Source organism: Puccinia triticina, chromosome 18A (assembly GCF_026914185.1).
Source record: "Puccinia triticina chromosome 18A, complete sequence".
NCBI classification, from domain to species: domain Eukaryota; kingdom Fungi; phylum Basidiomycota; class Pucciniomycetes; order Pucciniales; family Pucciniaceae; genus Puccinia; species Puccinia triticina.
In genome coordinates, this window is record NC_070575.1 from 2,863,609 (window position 1) to 2,880,722 (window position 17,114).

Sequence of the window (17,114 nt, forward strand, 5' to 3'; positions counted from 1 at the left end):
TGGTTATGATCAGCTGGTGTGCACAGCTACTGATCTAGGATCAGTACTGATCATTACACTGCCCTGATCATTTCCAATGTTGATCCTCATGAGGATCTGCTTCCAGTTCCCCCCTGGTCCTGAAGCGCCTCCTAGCGCCTCATGTTCCCTCCTGCTCTTTTCCCCTCTATATAAACACGCCGCCCAGGACTGTTTATCCCTCAGAATATATTTACAGCAAAGTTTAACCCATACTATAGTTAAACAGTGCTTTCATTCTCACCCATCATTCAATTCAGCAATACTCTCAACTCTTGATTACCCTTACCTTTCTGTAGGTAAAACCACGAACCCAAGTTGAGTTATTCCTTGGATGCCTATTAACACCCTGTGTTGATCTGGATGCGCCTTAATTGAGCAAGCCTCTCGGTCAAGATTACTGATAGAGTGAAACCTTTTACAGGTCTTACCACAAACCCATTGGCCCATCCTTGGCATATTACACCATCATCTTGCTAGTAACAACCCTCTCAGACATGGTTAGTTACCTACAGGCTGACATAGATTGGGTATCCTTGCTTATCAAGGGTACACCCGTGATCAATGTATGTTTCAAATTTATCTTCTAGATCCGGAAGAAACCACTCCTTGTCTTTTGATAGGCGTTTTGGAGGAAGGGATTCTCCATCTTCAGAGTTGTCACATTCACCATCAGAGTTGTTGGCGGAGTCTGAGCCATGGCCGTTAGTGTTGTCGGAATCGGAGCAATCGGCATCATCGGAGACAGAACCAGCGTCATGTTCACTTTCAACAACCCCGTGGCGACGATGTCCTTTGGAATGCCGTTTAGGAGGCTTATAAGCAGAGGTGTCGTCGTCTGTCTTGGATTCGTTATTTTCAACACGACCATTTGCAAATCCTTCATCGTCAGCATCATTGGAGGAGGTCGATTCAGATATGGGTGGGTTGCTGCATGAAGAATAACAATCACACCGATTTTTTGATACCTTTGGAGGTTGCCTTCTATCCTCCACGCGGTTGGGCTTCTGAGAAATCAGTTCCTTCAAGTTATTTTTGTTCGGCTTTGGGAACTTGATGGGGATTTCTCTTTTTGGAGAATTCTTGGGGCTTTTCTGGCAGCGGTTTGGGCTCTTCAGGACTTTGGTTTGGGACTTCTTTGTGTCTTGAGAGGAATGCTTGACGTGAGAATGAGGCATCTTAGTAGCATCAGAATCGGAAGAATTTGAGCTGAGTGGGGGAATGAGACTGTGAAAAGCGCCAATGGGATTGGATTCTCTGGGAGAGGGTGAGGGAATGGGACTGGAGGGAGGGAGTGAAGTCATTGGGCTCGTCGGGCTAGATGGCGGAATGAACAACAAAGGGCTTGTCTGATTCATCGTAGTCGGTGTCACGCACTAGTCGGGTTTGTCGTGGGAGATGGGGGAGCCGGGTGAGTAGCTGTCATTGCGGCGGCGGGATCCTGGAGGGGCCGTTTGTGTTTGTGGTGGGGGTATTGGGGAGGTTGGTTGCATGGTTTTGTTGGGCTGATGTCATTTTTTTGATATCATTGTTGTCTGTTAGTAGAATCTTGATGTCTGTTGGTTGAATCTTGATGTTAGTTGAATCTTGATGTGCGTTGAACATTTTGCTTGATCGATTGCAAATGCCGGGCTGTTGTATTGTAAATTTATATCCCACGGCAGCCAAATGTATATTTACATACATATTTTTACAATAAATCAACACTTGCAAGACTATGGGTTGTAAAGTTATACTTTTAAATATGATTATGTAGTTACACAACCTTGCCTTGCAAGACATGCAAGGTATGGCCTGTGAATATCTGGTATAAGCGCATCTGATGAAATTTTACAAACCTTTATTTACAGTAGTTTTATTTACATACCTCCAATTTAGGATGATGGTTTGTAAAATTATATTACACCCCACCCCTAGTGGATTTTTGCGCCCCTCCGTATTTGCGGCACATATGTGCCGCAAAATATGGTTTGTAAAATTCTCTTCACCGCTTAAATATCTATGGCTTTGACATAACCAATAGCAGAGAAAGATACTCTACTATTGGGAATGACAATAAGAAGAAGAAATTCCTATTTAAATCCAAAGAGCCTTTACCTGTAGAACAAGTAGAAATACAGGATGAAGAAAAGGTGAGATTTGGAAGAGAACAACTAGCAAAAGCTAGTTTAATGATAAACTGAGTGTAGATCAACTATTACAGTTACGCAACATGCTGTATAGGAACCAGAATGCATTTGCATCGAATAAAGAGCCACTAGGGGCAGTCATAGGCCATGAAGTGGACATTACATTGAACATTGAGCGCCCCTACCCACCTTTACTAAGTAGACCAGCTTATCCAGCAAGTCCCAGAGCAAAAGAAGAGCTTGCCAAACACCTGGATGAACCAGTAAGGCTCAATGTACTCAGAAAAGTAGTGCATAATGAAGAAGTGGAAATAAACACACCAGTAATTATAACCTACCATAATGGTAAATCACGCATGGTAGGAGATTTCCGTGCACTGAACACCTACACAGTCCCAGAAAGATATCCTATACCAAGGATACAGGAGAGACTGACAAACCTAGCCAAAGCAAAATACATTACAAGTATGGATGCTTTAAAAGGAGTTCATCAGAATGTAGTAACAGAACGTGCAAGAAAATACCTGAGAATTATAACACACAAAGGTGTTTATGAATACCTCAGAATGCCTTTTGGAATTAAAAATGCCCCATCACATTTCCAAAGAATGATGAATACCATCTTCTGTGAAGAACTTGGACTAGGATGGCTAATTATATACATAGATGACATAATTATATGCTCTAAAACATGGGGAGACCATATGAGTAGAATAGAACTAGTTCCAACAAAAATAATTAATGTCAACATGAAAATTTCATTAAAGAAATGTGCATTTGGATTTGCAGAAATTAAAGCACTAGGACATGTAGTTTCAGGACTAGCATTATGCATAGACCAGAATAAAGTAGCAGCAGTGTTACAGAAGCCAGCACCAACAAACAAAAAAGAAATGCAAAGCTTTCTAGTTGGGTTTGCCAGCTACTACAGACAACACCTAGAGGGCTATGCAGCTATGGCCAGAAGCTTGTATGAGATAGCTTCCAATGATACTGCCTTTGAAATGACAACAGAAAGACACATGGCATTTAATAAAATAAGAGAACATCCGACTAGAGCACCTCTATTATTAATGCCAGATTTCAAGAAACCTTTTGTGTTATATGTTGATGCCTCAATGGAAGGACTAGGAGCAGCCCTCCATCAATTACAAATCATCAATGATAAACCTGTAGAAGGTCCCATTTGTTTCATATCCAGACAGCTCAAGAAAACTGAAGAACGCTATGGAGTAAGTCAACTAGAATGCCTATGTTTAGTCTGGGCCCTAGAGAAACTCCACTATTACCTAGATGGAAGTGTGTTTGATGTCATTACAGACTTTATTGCACTAAAATCACTTATTAACATGAAGACCTCTAACAGACACATGCTCAGATGGCAGATATCCATTCAAGTATATAGAGGTAACATGACAATAATCCATAAAGAAGGGAGATTGCATAAAAATGCAGATGAACTCTCTAGGTGGTCCTTACCAAATACACCAGATAATCCAGCCTGGGCACCTGAAGACCCAGAAGAATTACCAATTATGGGAATTAGCATTACTGAACTGGAAGATGAATTCTTTGAAGAAATCAAAAATAGTTATAAACAAGACAAGAACTGCACATTGTTAGTGCAAATCTTATCCAAAACAGATTCAAAGGATGATGACCTGATTGCAGCATTAGATACAGCATGGAAGAAATCATACCAAGAAGGAAGATTTCACCTATTTGACGGAATCATAGACCACAGATCCAAACCCACATGTGTACTGACAGTAATGGACAGAGTATTGATCAATACATGACTACATGAATTCCATGACAGTACATCATCTGGCCATACATCTTCAGAAAGAAAAGAAGACAGAGTAAGAAACCTAGCATGGTGGCCAACATGGCAACAAGATGTAGAAACATACTGCACCACATGTGAGAGATGCCAGAGAGCAAACAAAGCAACAGGCAAAAGGTTTGGGCACATGATAAAAAGACCATGGGAAACAGTTAACATGGACTGGGTTACAGGACTACCACCTGGAGGAAAGAAGAATTAAAATGCATGTCTAGTCGTTGTAGACAGATTTAGCAAAACACATATATTTCTACCGTGTCACAAAGATGATACAGCTATTGACACAGCCATAATGATTTGGCAACAAGTGATTTCATGGACAGGTTTATTCAAAAACATCATCAGTGACAGGGATCCCAAATTTACATCAGACCTATGGAGAGGATTGTACCGCTTATTTGGTACCAAACTCTCTTTCTCAACAGCATACCATCCACAAACAGATGGGCTAGCAGAGAGGATGATTCAGACTTTAGAAGATATGCTAAGAAGATTCTGCGCATATGGATTAGAGTTTAAAGATTCTGATGGGTTCACTCATGACTGGGTCACATTATTACCAGCCCTAGAGTTAGCCTACAGGACATCAACCCATGCATCAACAGGGAAAACACCAGCTATTTTAGAAAAAGGATGCAACCCCAGACTACCACAAGACAGCCTGAAAAAGGACTTGGTAGAAGTACACCCCACAGCAGCAAGCTTTAAAAATATGCTGGACGAAGCCAGAAAGCACGCCCAACAAAGCATGGATAATGCATTTGAATACAGTAAAGAAAAATGGGACAAAAAGCATAAAGTACCCAGCTTCAAAATAAGAGATTTAGTATTATGTCAACTACAAACTTTACTAATATTAAAGGACCTAAAAAGCTTAGGAATGCATTTGTAGGCCCATTTGTAGTCAAAGCATTACATGGACCAAATGCAGTAGAAGTGGAACTATACGGGGAACTAGAAAAGAAACATCCTACATTCCCAGTAAGCTTACTTAAACACTTTAATGAATCAGATGCTGAATTATTACCCTTACACAATGAAATACCTGAAGCAGAAGTACCTCCACTTGAAGAGTCAGAGGAGAAGAAAATTCATAAGATCTTGAAATACAAAAAGATCAGAGGAGAGAAAGATAAATTATATCTTGTAAGATACAGGAACCCAATTCATGAAGATGAATGGCTACCAGAAAAAGACATTAAAGATGCAGATAAATATCTAAGAAGATTCAAGAAATCTAAACACAAAGATTAAATTATTTCAGAATTTAACCTTTATAGAGGGGGCAAGTGTCAGCCTTAGAGATACATCAAGTATCCAAAAGACTGCAATAAATTAGTAAATAATAATTATTATTAAATTATTATTGCATAATCAGATTCCTCATCATAAATTAAGGGGGGTCACCCACTCAAAGTACCCCCTTATTCCTATTCCTCCATGTACTAATTGTATAAATAAGAATTGGCCCCAGAAAGCGCCCAAAAATAGTATTACATACATAAATTTAGTAAAACAAACAATGTACATAAAATTAAACTGTTGTACATTAATGAGTAATATTACTCGTGTAAAAATACCCCGTGAAAGTATTATGTAGACTTCTACTGAATCTCTTTCACATGGCAATTGGTTATAAACATGTCATGTGACAGAGTCAGGGAAATTAGTCTATTACAATACAATTAAATTACCCACAGCCAAGCCCTTTTCACAGCTACACCCCTGGATACTCCCATAGGGAGAAAAGGACTCAGTGTTTACGCCCACTGAAGTCCCCTCTATAAATAGAGGCCTATTTGGCCCTCAGGAAAAGATCCCCCAGACCATTCACCGCCCATAAACTGTAAGTTTTGCTGTGAATATTCCCCTCTGCTACATTTGTAGCCAATTTTCCTTATAAACCATCCCCAGCACGTAAAATCCATTGGATTAAACCCTGTAAATCATCAAAAATCCCTTATTAGCATATTTAAAGCTTTATCCTTATAAGTAGTTGCCGTAAGACCACCGCCTCTGTCAAGCAGCCATTCAGTTTAATTAAGCGCTTACCACCTACTTTTACGCCAAATTAATTCCCTGTAATTAATAATTACATAATTAATTCCTCCTCTGTTACAGAGTGTTAAAACCCTTTTAGTGGCCATATTAGCCACGTAACAAGTTTGGTAATTTAAATTACCAGTGTTTACATCAGTACAGTTATAGTACTAGGACCCAAAACCCTTATTTTGATGGGTTTTCTGCCCTAAGTTTCATAAACAGAGCTGTCACCTTCTCAGTGGGTTACACGACAATAAAATCGGTTGAAGTGTTTTGCACCATCAATAGATCAAGAATCTATAAATTTTAAATCGCTCAGTCTAATGGATGGAGAATTTGAGTACGCTGCACAGTGCGCTATGAGGAATTCAAATGCTGATCTTAGTGAGTTGATCAACATCCTAGAAGATGTTAGTGAGAAAACGCGGATTGGCAGGCGTAGAAATCCTGCTAGACCTAATACCTCTGCAGGAGGGAAAGCTAACGGAACAGCTGCGGACAAAGCAAAGACATCTCCCTCAGACATCAAGTGTTATATGTGTAAGCTTACAGGTCATACTTCTAGAACTTGCCCCACAAACGTGAATGCAGTTGATATAGAAGACCGCTTGACAGAAGCAGGCAGCAAAGTAGATCCAGAGGAAAAAATAATTGGTGCCATCACTAGTGAGTCAGACAAAGTACCTGCGCAAAATAACCTGGTCAAGATGGTGTGTTGCGAAAAAGAGTGTGTAGTCCTACTAGAAAGTGGAGTGGTCAGATCAGTAGTGGGAAAAGAGTACTTAAGCAAGTTTTGCCTGGGGTGGGAGAAATTTGTCTTGCCCATTAACCCTGGAAAATTCAACAGCGCCTCAGGAATCTTGATCCCACTAGGGGTAGTGAACATTAAAATGTTTCTGGGAACAACAAAACTAGTAATTAGATTTGTGGTTATGGATAATATGACCGCAAAATACTTTATAGTGGGAATGACTACCTAGCTAAGTACCAAATTTCACTGCTGAATGGAGAGAAGCGCAGTTTCACAATTGGGAAAAGGATATTCGAGTTTGACAAATCCATTAATTCTGTGTCAGTAGCTGGGAGCAATCAGCTGCCATTTGAGGCCAAAGTACGCCGAGATGCTAAGATCAACCCCGGACTGGAAATGACTCAAGAAGCTGAACTGCTCAAAGTGTTAGGCAAATTCAAGAGTGCCTTTGCAACACTGGATTAGCCTTTTTGAGCGATTGGGGGGCATGAAGTCAAGATCACTTTGACTGTAGATAAACCCTACCCGTTGGCTCTCCAAAAATCACCGTATCCAGCAAGCCCTAAAAACAGGGAAGCAATAGAAGAGCACATATCAACACTGATGAGGATGAGGATTCTACGCAAAGTGGGGTCAAATGAAGCAGTAGAGACAACCACTCCAGTAATTATTGCTTGGCATAATGGTAAATCACGGTTAGTAGGAGACTTCAGAGCGTTTAATACCTACACTACTCCAGACAGGTACCCTATACCTAAGATCAATGAATTGCTGACTAAACTGCACGGTGCCAAGTTTATTACATGCATGGATGTCTTGAAAGGCTTTCATCAAAATCAGGTAGACAAAGAAAGCAGGAAATTCCTGCAAATCATCTTGCACATGGGAATCCACAAATACCTGCGTATGCCATTTGGGATAAAAAATGTGCCTTCACATTTTCAACGGATGATGGACTGTGAATTTAGGAGAGAACTCAGTGAGATGTGGCTTATTATCTATATAGATGACATCATTACATTTACAGAAACATGGGAAGATCATGTCAGTAATATAGCCATAGTCCTAGGAAAAGTCCAGAGGATGAACATGAAAATATCGCTGACAAAGTGTTCCTTCGCGTTTTTGGAACTAAAAGCTTTGGGACACATTGCCAATGGATTATCACTGGGAGTGAACCAGCATTGAGTAGCGGCAGTACTGCTCAAGCCCATACCCACCACAGTTAAGGAGCTGCAGTCTTTCCTGGGATTTGCGGGGTATTACCGCTTACATATTAAAGATTTTAATCTTATGGCTTCGTGTTTGTACAAAATTTGCAGTCCTAATGTAGGTTTCAAAATGACACACGATAGAGTTGAAGCGTATAAAGCGCTGCAAGTAGCTCTGACTACAGCACCACTGCTGTTCCACCCAGACCCGGAGAGACGGTTCAGGCTGTACGTGGATGCTTGTATGGAAGGATTAGGCGCAGCACTGCACCAAATCCAAATGGTTAACAACAAGGAGATAGAAGGTCCAATCTGTTTCATATCCTGGCAACTAAAGGATTCAGAGAAGAAGTATGGGGCTTCCTGTTAAATTATGAATACCCCGCGTTCCCATTATGAATACGCAGCAACAGAGTTTCAATCCTCACCAGCATCAGGAAAAAGTGTCGCCCGTAACCCTAACCTCTTTTTCAACTGTTATCAAAAGCAAACCTTGCGGGCTCAACCTTACTAGTCTTTTCCTCACGCGTTTACACTATAATCATCGTGAGGAAGAGACTAACATAAATCTCCTGCGCGCGTCCCTCATCATGATCATCATCATCAAAATAAAAATAACCTTATCCCTGCGTTACCGCAGGTGTGTTGCTGGAGTCTCAGTTGTCTTGCCGTTGTCGTTGCGTTTACTAAAAGGATTTCATTACTGCTTCATAAGCCGCTCTTTGCATTGTCCGTAAATTTACATGGTAGCAAGAGTTCAAAAATGGCCAACCGACCACAATTAGAACAGACACAAATTGCAAGCCTTCACAAGGCAGCCGCTAAGAATGCAATCAGACAAGGTCTTGTGCTTGAAACTGATCAAGCACACACATTTGCCATGTCTTCAACTCTCAACAAAATCAAAGGGATTGAAGATCTAACAGACGAGAATTACTCTTCTTGGTTGAAACAAGTCACGGGAGCTCTCAAAATCATCTACTTCGACCCATATCTCCAGGACAAATACTATGAAGACTACGCTGTTGGCACCGAGATTAACAAGATAAATCACAGATGCATTCTTGAGTTCTTGTTCTCCCAGATGGACAAAGACAATTCAAATCGATTCCGAGCCGGAATTCTTGATGTTGAAATCGCCAAAATTCAAGGAATGATCAAGCCCACCAAGGAACATGGACCCGCACATCTATGGACAATAGTCAGAGATTTCCATCAAGCCAACAACAAAGCAAACATATATCTAATTCAAGTGAAGATCAAAAAATTCAAACAAGACTATAAACCATCTATCTCCAGCCACATCAACAACTTCCTCAAACTTAAAAACAAATTTCTAAACAGAGGAGAAAATTTTGATGAATCATACCTTGGAAGACAATTACTTCACTCCCTACACAGCAGCCACATGCCAGAAGTCTGCAATATTCTACGGACTATCAAGCCTATCACCAGTCGATCCGTCATCGCAGCGCTTAAGCAATATGAAGACGAGAACAGCGAATTTGATTTCACATCCGGCAATAAACTCAGCGAAGGCATGAGCAACCTCAAGATGGCACACAACACGTTCAAGCAAGATTCTGATAAACCCAAGTGCACCCCGATCAAATGCGTAGGTCCTCACTAGAATGGTGTTCATTCACTTCTTGAAAACAAAAACTAAGGAAGAAGTATTTGATGCAATTAATTCCTTCATTTTCCAAGCTGAGCAACACTGTGAGAAGAAGGTTAAAATGATAACAACCAATGGTGGAAGCAAATTTATCAATTTGCTCCTGATCCCTTTCTGCAAGTCACTCGGCATTGTGAAGAACACAACAGCCCCTTACACTCCTCAACAGAATGGACTTGTGGAGCGTTTCATGCGGACAATCTCAACAAAAGCGCGCGCTTTAATGCTGCAGAGCGGTGTTCCTACTTGTTACTGGAGCCTAGCTTGTGATGCAGCAGTGTACATCCAAAATCGTGTTTTCAATTGGTCAAGGAACGGTTTCCCTGAGTGCGCATACAAGCTATGGTATGGACACAAACCTAACCTCAGATACATTCAAACTTTTGGCTGTTTGGCATTCATCCATAACCGGAAGGAGCTCATGGATAATAAATTCAGTCCTAGGTCTAGGAAGGGATTAATATGCGTACAACTCAAGCATTCATTCCACAACGGGCAAGGCACCATTTGAGCTTGAGAGGGGCTGGATACCACATATGCCGCAAGACTTACTCCTCAGCAAAGCAGTGACACTCCACCCCTCGGCGGAAAAATTCCATGTTGAAAGCGGAACAACACGCTGGTAAATGTCTGGGAGAAGCAGTCCAGTATAACAAAAACCGCTGGGACAAGACCCACCGAGAGCATGACATACAGGGAGGAGATTGAGTATTAGTTTCTACGGTTAACTTTCAAAACCTTGGGGGGAACAGGAAACTCAAAGATGCATTTGTTGGGCCCTTCTTTGTGAAAGCGTTGCGTGGTCGGAACGCAGTGGAAGTTATTCTCACGGAAGGGTATGACCTCAAACACCCCACCTTTTGAGTGAGCCTGCTAAAAAAGTATATCCTACCAGGGGATCATCGCGGAGAACCAAAACCAGTGGTACCAGAATTGGATGACAATACCTTGCAAGAATTGACAGCCTTGAAGATTTTAGATGAGAAGCTGACACGAGTCAAAGGGCAAGACTGCCGCCTTTATTTGAATCGATTCAAAGAAAAGTCCGCGGACTTTGACCAATGGCTACCTAAAGAAAAGATCCAGAATGTGGATACTCTTCTTTGCAAGTTTAGGGCTGGCAAAAGACAAGGCGGGACAACTCCCATCAGAGCCGTCCTTTTTTGGGGTGGCAAGTGTCAGCTACCTGCTAGTACCAACAGCGCAGCATCTGACAAAGCAGCCGCGTCTAGCAGCGCATAAAATACCTTGCACTAAATGAAAGGCCTGTGACTTGCAAAGCGCAGCAGACACAAGAGATCAACAGCGTACTGCGTATGACTTGCACGGTACAGCCACAGCAAGAGATCAACAAGTTTACCAGTATAAGTGAGGAGGAATTCCCAGAGCGGAGATTCCTCAGATTTAGATTTACCAAGCCCACTACTTTGTAGTTTTGACATTCCTTGAATACTGCAATTGGGGCCTTCAAATCAATCTCTTTTCCTTCATATCCTTTTCAACTTTCAACTATCCAACTCGACCTTGCCTATAAAGGGTAAGCTTGAGTCTCCTCTTCCTTTATCTCCTCACTCATCCACCTAAGGAGCGCCTCTAGCCACCGGTTGACAGAAGTCAACAGCCCCTCCCATAGGAGGCGTGGTTATTTCCTCCCGCAGAAGCGGTTGAGTAGTGCTCAGATCAGAGTATAGTTACAGCTAGTTTCAGCTCAGGTATTCAGAGCTTTTTCACCAAAGAGACGTGCCCTGACATCAGTTGCCATGTATCACCAATTCATAGTTTCTTTTTGTTTCTGCCGCTATATCTCAGCGCAGTGTGGGATTTCTTCCAAGATATTTGTACCAAAATAATAGAATGCCCTCAAAGATTCATTGTGTACCTTTAATGACCACAAAACCCCCAAATGTAGTAGCTATAATGTGATTGGTTGCCAGATATCACTAATTTGGTAGTCTCTTGGTGTTGAGACCCTGACAAAAATATGCTCAACCATGTTAAAATAATTTCAAAAGGCCTTATATGCATGTAGCATACCAAGGATGATATGCAACATCTTCAGGAAAATCAAGGTCACACCAAATTAACAACCCAGGAAGGATGGTATTGTGAGAGAGGTGAGGGGTCAATGTTTCCCTTTTTTGACAACAAGTAGATTTGGAGACTTCTGATAACATCAATGGTTGGAGTAAAAAAAAAAATTTACAATTTCTGAGACCTATCAGCCACCCTGGATTAATCCTAAAACTTGCAATGTCTTTTTTTCAGGAAGAACAGAATGGTGTATGTAGAAATTCATGAATTTTATCAGGGAAAAAAAAGAAAAGATTCCTGTGGCTTGAAGCTAACACAGGGGGAAGTTAAGAGATTATAGAAGAGTATTAAGGCAACATGGAACACAGACAAAGGTATCAAGAGGAATAGAAAAAAATGATCAATATAATTTGATCAATATACGCTATACTGATCAATATACAACATCGCAAATTCATCCATGTTGGTAGTGTCTGGAGAACATAAATAAGAAATCAATTGCTACTGTTCTGCTGAGAGCCATGAACCATCTACTTCTGAGGCTACGCAAGGCAATTACATTGCAGAGCTTGCTCTCGGCAAACAGTTGCAAAAGGTCCCAGTAATGTTCAACCTCCAAGGTAGTCGGCTAGATTATTTGTTATTTTGTGCCTTTGCAGAACACAGCTTTCTTCAATTAAGCCGTACTAGCCGTCAAGGCAGGTGACTTTCCACCGGAACAGTTACCTATTTGTCAGTTCATGGCAAAAATATTCCAGTGGAAGACCTAAAATTCTGGTTCCTCTCCACGCACTCTCTCCGGTTACCCATTTCAATTTCCCCAATACCTCTACCCTATCATACTCCACTCAGCTTATTCTCAACGCTTGACAATGACTATGCAACAAAACCGGTCAATTCCAAATCTGATGCAATTCTGTATTTCTGTTTCCTATTCAGCATTATACAACACAAGCACTCATCAACACGCTCCGATATACCCAATTCTCTCTTCTCAAGACTGATCTCATTATACCACACCTCCTTTGTCAAATGTTACCAACATTTTCTAAACTTGTCCATAACCCGCTCCCTCAAATCTGCTCATGACTACCACATCCAATCCTTCAATCACCCTATGCAAAAATCTAATTTTTCTTCCTATCCTGTCAAACAATAAGGCTTATCAATGGTTCTTTGACTAAGTCATCATCCATACTTCCGCTACTCACCTGCTACATTTCTTCTCCAGTCCGCTGATGCTTCCTTTTGTTCCTTCATTGTCAACAATCATGCCTCTCCCGGACAACAAAAAGAATTAACCCTTATTCCACTTCCAAATATTATTTCCAACCCAATTTCAATCGCAACTCAATTCCAATTCCCGGTAACAAGCGCCTTTGCTATGACAATCAACACATTTCAGGGTCAATCATCAGACACAGTTGGGGTATTTTTACCGCGGCCTGTCTTTGCTCATGGCCAGCTATACGTTGCTGTATCTAGGGTAGAGATGGCCCTGGCAAACCCGCCGCGGGTACCTAGAACCCCCTGGTAGGTACCCGCCGGCCTGCAGGCGGTACCTGCCAGCGGGTTCACTTACGGGTGCGGGTATTGGATTTTTTGAAGAGTTTGGCAAGCTACCCGGGTATCCCAAGCAGGTACTCGTGAGCATAAGCAAATACATATGCCTGGATGTCACACTCATAACTAGGTCCTGTTCCCGTGAACTAGCTTCACCATTCATCCCCAAACAACCACAAAGGCATGGCTCAAAAACGGAAGAGGTGCAATCAAGCACAAACCAATGAAACTGAAGGACCAATGGTCGATTCAACAGATGAACCGAATGATATCAACTCAACCGCCCCGAGTACTCAGACCCATAATGCAACTCAAGCCAAATCAACCGACGAGGAGAGACTAGGTCAGCTTCTCAACACTAATAGATGTGATTATTTGACCCCTTTAATGAGATTTCTCATTGTCAAATGTAGAGCATGCACGAAAGCTTTCCCGGAATCAGGTCAGCATGGCCTATGCTTCTTATAAGCCACCAGTTCTATCCAGCCAGTTGGACAAGTTTGGTCGCCGCATGATTGCCTGGATCTGTAAAACGTGAGTATTCTTTTTCCTTGTGTTTCTCAAATCAAAAATAGATCTAAATCTTTTATTTTCTTGACAGGTGCGGTAAAACAGTTAACAGACAGACATACAATAGCTCATGCAGTAATCTGCTCACGCATGCCGGTCGTTGCCTTAGGAAGCAACATAATCCCATGGCTTCTCGTGGTGTCTCATCTGTTGGCGTAATTGGAATTGAAGAAATTGACCCGCGAGAGGTGAAAAATATCTCTGGACGTTCATTTTTTAGATCATGTATTCTGACGCTGCATATTGATTAATTAGGTATTGCAACGCTGCGCGCTCTGGTGCGCCAAGACTCCCAGCCCTTTTTCAGCCTTGGAACAAGTCAGCCACAAGAAGATTCTGCACCCAACGGGTGTCAAAAATTTACCAACTCGGAAGATGGTTTCCAAGGCAATTCACTTGTTGTATGTGACCGTTCAAGAGGAGCTCTGCCAGGAATTAAAGGTCAGAGACAATCCTAGATTTCTGCTTCCCAACTCCGACTCAAATTTTAATCTCTTCCTTTCTGTTGCCTGATATTACCAAGAATCACACAGGTGCAATTTACTTGGGTTTTGATGCCTGGCAGGCACCTAATGGCTTTGACATGATGAGAGCCGTTATATATCAACTGAAGGAAGATAACGACGGTGAGATGAAACTGGAAGCGACACCCCTTGACTTTGTTCAGCTCAAGGAACATCATACTGGCCAATATCTAGCCCGCATGGTTTAGTTTATTGTACAGAAGTTTGGTTTGGAAAACCGAGTAAGGCTGTAATTATGTATCCAGGAACTCAATCATGAGCTAACTTTTCTGCTCTGATTCAACAGATCTGCGGCATTGTTTCAGACAATGCTTCAAACAACGCAACCATGATCAATGAGTTGAATAATCTGAATTGGCCCCGATTCAATGGTGAGGCGAGCTGGATACGGTGCTTTGCGCACATCCTAAATCTTATAGTAAAGGCAATACTTCGACCGTTCGCAAAACAATCTGCTGGTGGCGCAACCAATTCCAATTGCTCTGATGACGAGGAGCAGCCACATGAAATGATCAACAGGGAAGATACTCACTTGTTCTGTGACTTGGAACTGGAATCAACGGATCATTACTCATTTGCGCTTGTCAATCTTTGAAGTTTTGATGACACAGAAACCAATAGTGACTCAGACCACGAAAATGACCTCAGTTACGCAACGGACATGCTAGATGGAGAACTGCAACCCGGTGAAGAGCTCACTCTTGCAAATATTTGGGAACTCAATGATGAAGATGTCAATGATGTGTATACTACGGTCTCATGTTGTCAGACCCTTGCCAAGGTGACTTTTTCTACTGCATCTCCAACTCCTCTTACACTCAAACTTGACATTATGTGTTATTTTACTTCCCAGTTTCGTGCAATTGCAACTAAGCTGAAGAAGTCTCCAAACTCCAAGCAAAAGTTCCTCGAGATATGTCAAGAAAACGAATGCAAGAACCCGCACAATATCGAATGTGATGTTCCGACTCGCTGGAATTCAACATATACACAAATTTTGAGCATTTTCAGATGTGAGAAGGCAGTTTAAGTTCTCTTCTCTCACATACTTTTACAATACAGAAGATTGATGAAGTTGATTAATTTGCCATGTGTTTCCAGCATTGTATGGCAACGCGATAAGCAATATGGAACACCTTGCAAATCTCACATAACTCAGGACAACATCCACTTGGCCAAAGACCTTATTCAGGTTCTTGAACCTTTCTACAAGCTAACTCTTCAGCTATCCACAAAGGCCTCAGCTTGAGTTGCTGAGGTGGTTGTTATGATTGACCAAATCACAGCAAGCCTCTCTACTGTGATCGCTGATGAGAATGATAGTTACCCAGCTGCTTTACAAAACGCTTGCCAAGCTGGGCTCCTGATCACCAACAAATACTACACTCTCACTGATTGTTTGCCTATTTTCAGGATAGCCATGGGTGAGCCTCTTCTTTGATACATGTCATGCTACCAATTAAATAACTGAAACCTATCCCTTTGCAACGTCTCTTTTGATCATTAAGTGCTCCATCCATTGTTTAAGGATGAATACTTCAAGCTGGCCAAATGGCCGAAGTCGTGGATTGTGGAGGCCATTGATCTAACCCGTGAGATGTACGATAAATGGTATAAGCCCAAGCAGCCCACTTCAGAACCAATAGCAGCAAACAAAGCCCCTCCAAAAGTAAGTCAAAACCAAATTGTTTAACTATAATTGATGTAACTTCAAACCTGAACGACTGAATCTACCAGAAGCAAACTGGTGTTGACAGCTCTGTTTATGAAGCTTAGGGCTAAAACCCGTCAAAATTAAGGGTTTATGGGCCCTAGCACTATAACTGTGCTGATGTAAACACTAGTAATGTAAATTACTAAACTTGTTAAGTGGTAATTTAGCCACTACAAGGGTTTTAAACACTCTTTTAAAAATAGGAGGATTTATTATGTAATTAATAATATATAATTATTAATTACAGGGAATAAATTTGGCGTAAAAGGTAGGTGGTAAGCGCTTAAGCTGATTGGCTGCTTGTCAGAGGCGGAGGTCTTACGGCAACTACTTTTAAGGATAAAGCTTGTAAATATGCTAATGAGGGATTTTTGATATTTTAAAGGTTTAATCCAGTGGATTTTACGTGCTGGGGATGGTTTAAAGGGAAAAGGGGCTACAGTAGTAGCAGAGGAGAATATTCACGGCAAACTTACAGTTTATGGGCGGTGAATGGTCTGGGGGATCTTTTCCTGAGGGCCAAATAGGCCTCTATTTATAGAGGGGACTTCAGTGGGCGTAAACACTGAGTCCTTTTCTCCCTATGGGATTATCCAGGGGTGTAGCTGTGAAAAGGGCTTGGCTGTGGGTATTTTAATTGTATTGTAATAGACTAATTTCCCTGACTCTGTCACATGACATGTTTATAACCAATTTTCATGTGAAAGAGCTTCAGTAGAAATCTACATAATACTTTCACGGGGTATTTTTACACGAGTAATATTACTCATTAATGTACAACAGTTTAATTTTATGTACATTGTTTGTTTTACTAAATTTATGTATGTAATACTATTTTTGGGCGCTTTCTGGGGCCAATTCTTATTTATACAATTAGTCCATGAAGGAATAGGAATAAGGGGGTACTTTAAGTGGGTGACCCCCCTTAATTTATGATGAGGAATCTGATTCTGCAATAATGATTTAAAAATTATTATTATTTACTAAGTTATTGCAGTCTTTTGGATACTTAATGTATCTCTAGGGCTGATAGGTGTGC

General features: G+C 41.3%; 1 protein-coding gene across 1 annotated transcript in view; it reads right to left on the reverse strand.

The window, feature by feature from the left end:
* The window catches only part of PtA15_18A327 (uncharacterized protein), a gene marked incomplete at both ends in the record, with an annotated part of 158,491 nt that extends 156,980 nt beyond the window's left edge, over positions 1 to 1,511 (reverse strand). The window contains 2 exons of the mRNA XM_053164856.1: positions 689 to 1,227; positions 1,396 to 1,511. Of these exons, the coding sequence (XP_053028824.1) occupies positions 689 to 1,227; positions 1,396 to 1,511 (655 nt within the window). The remainder of the gene's footprint in view (positions 1 to 688; positions 1,228 to 1,395) is intronic.
* Between the last annotated feature and the right edge of the window lie 15,603 nt (positions 1,512 to 17,114).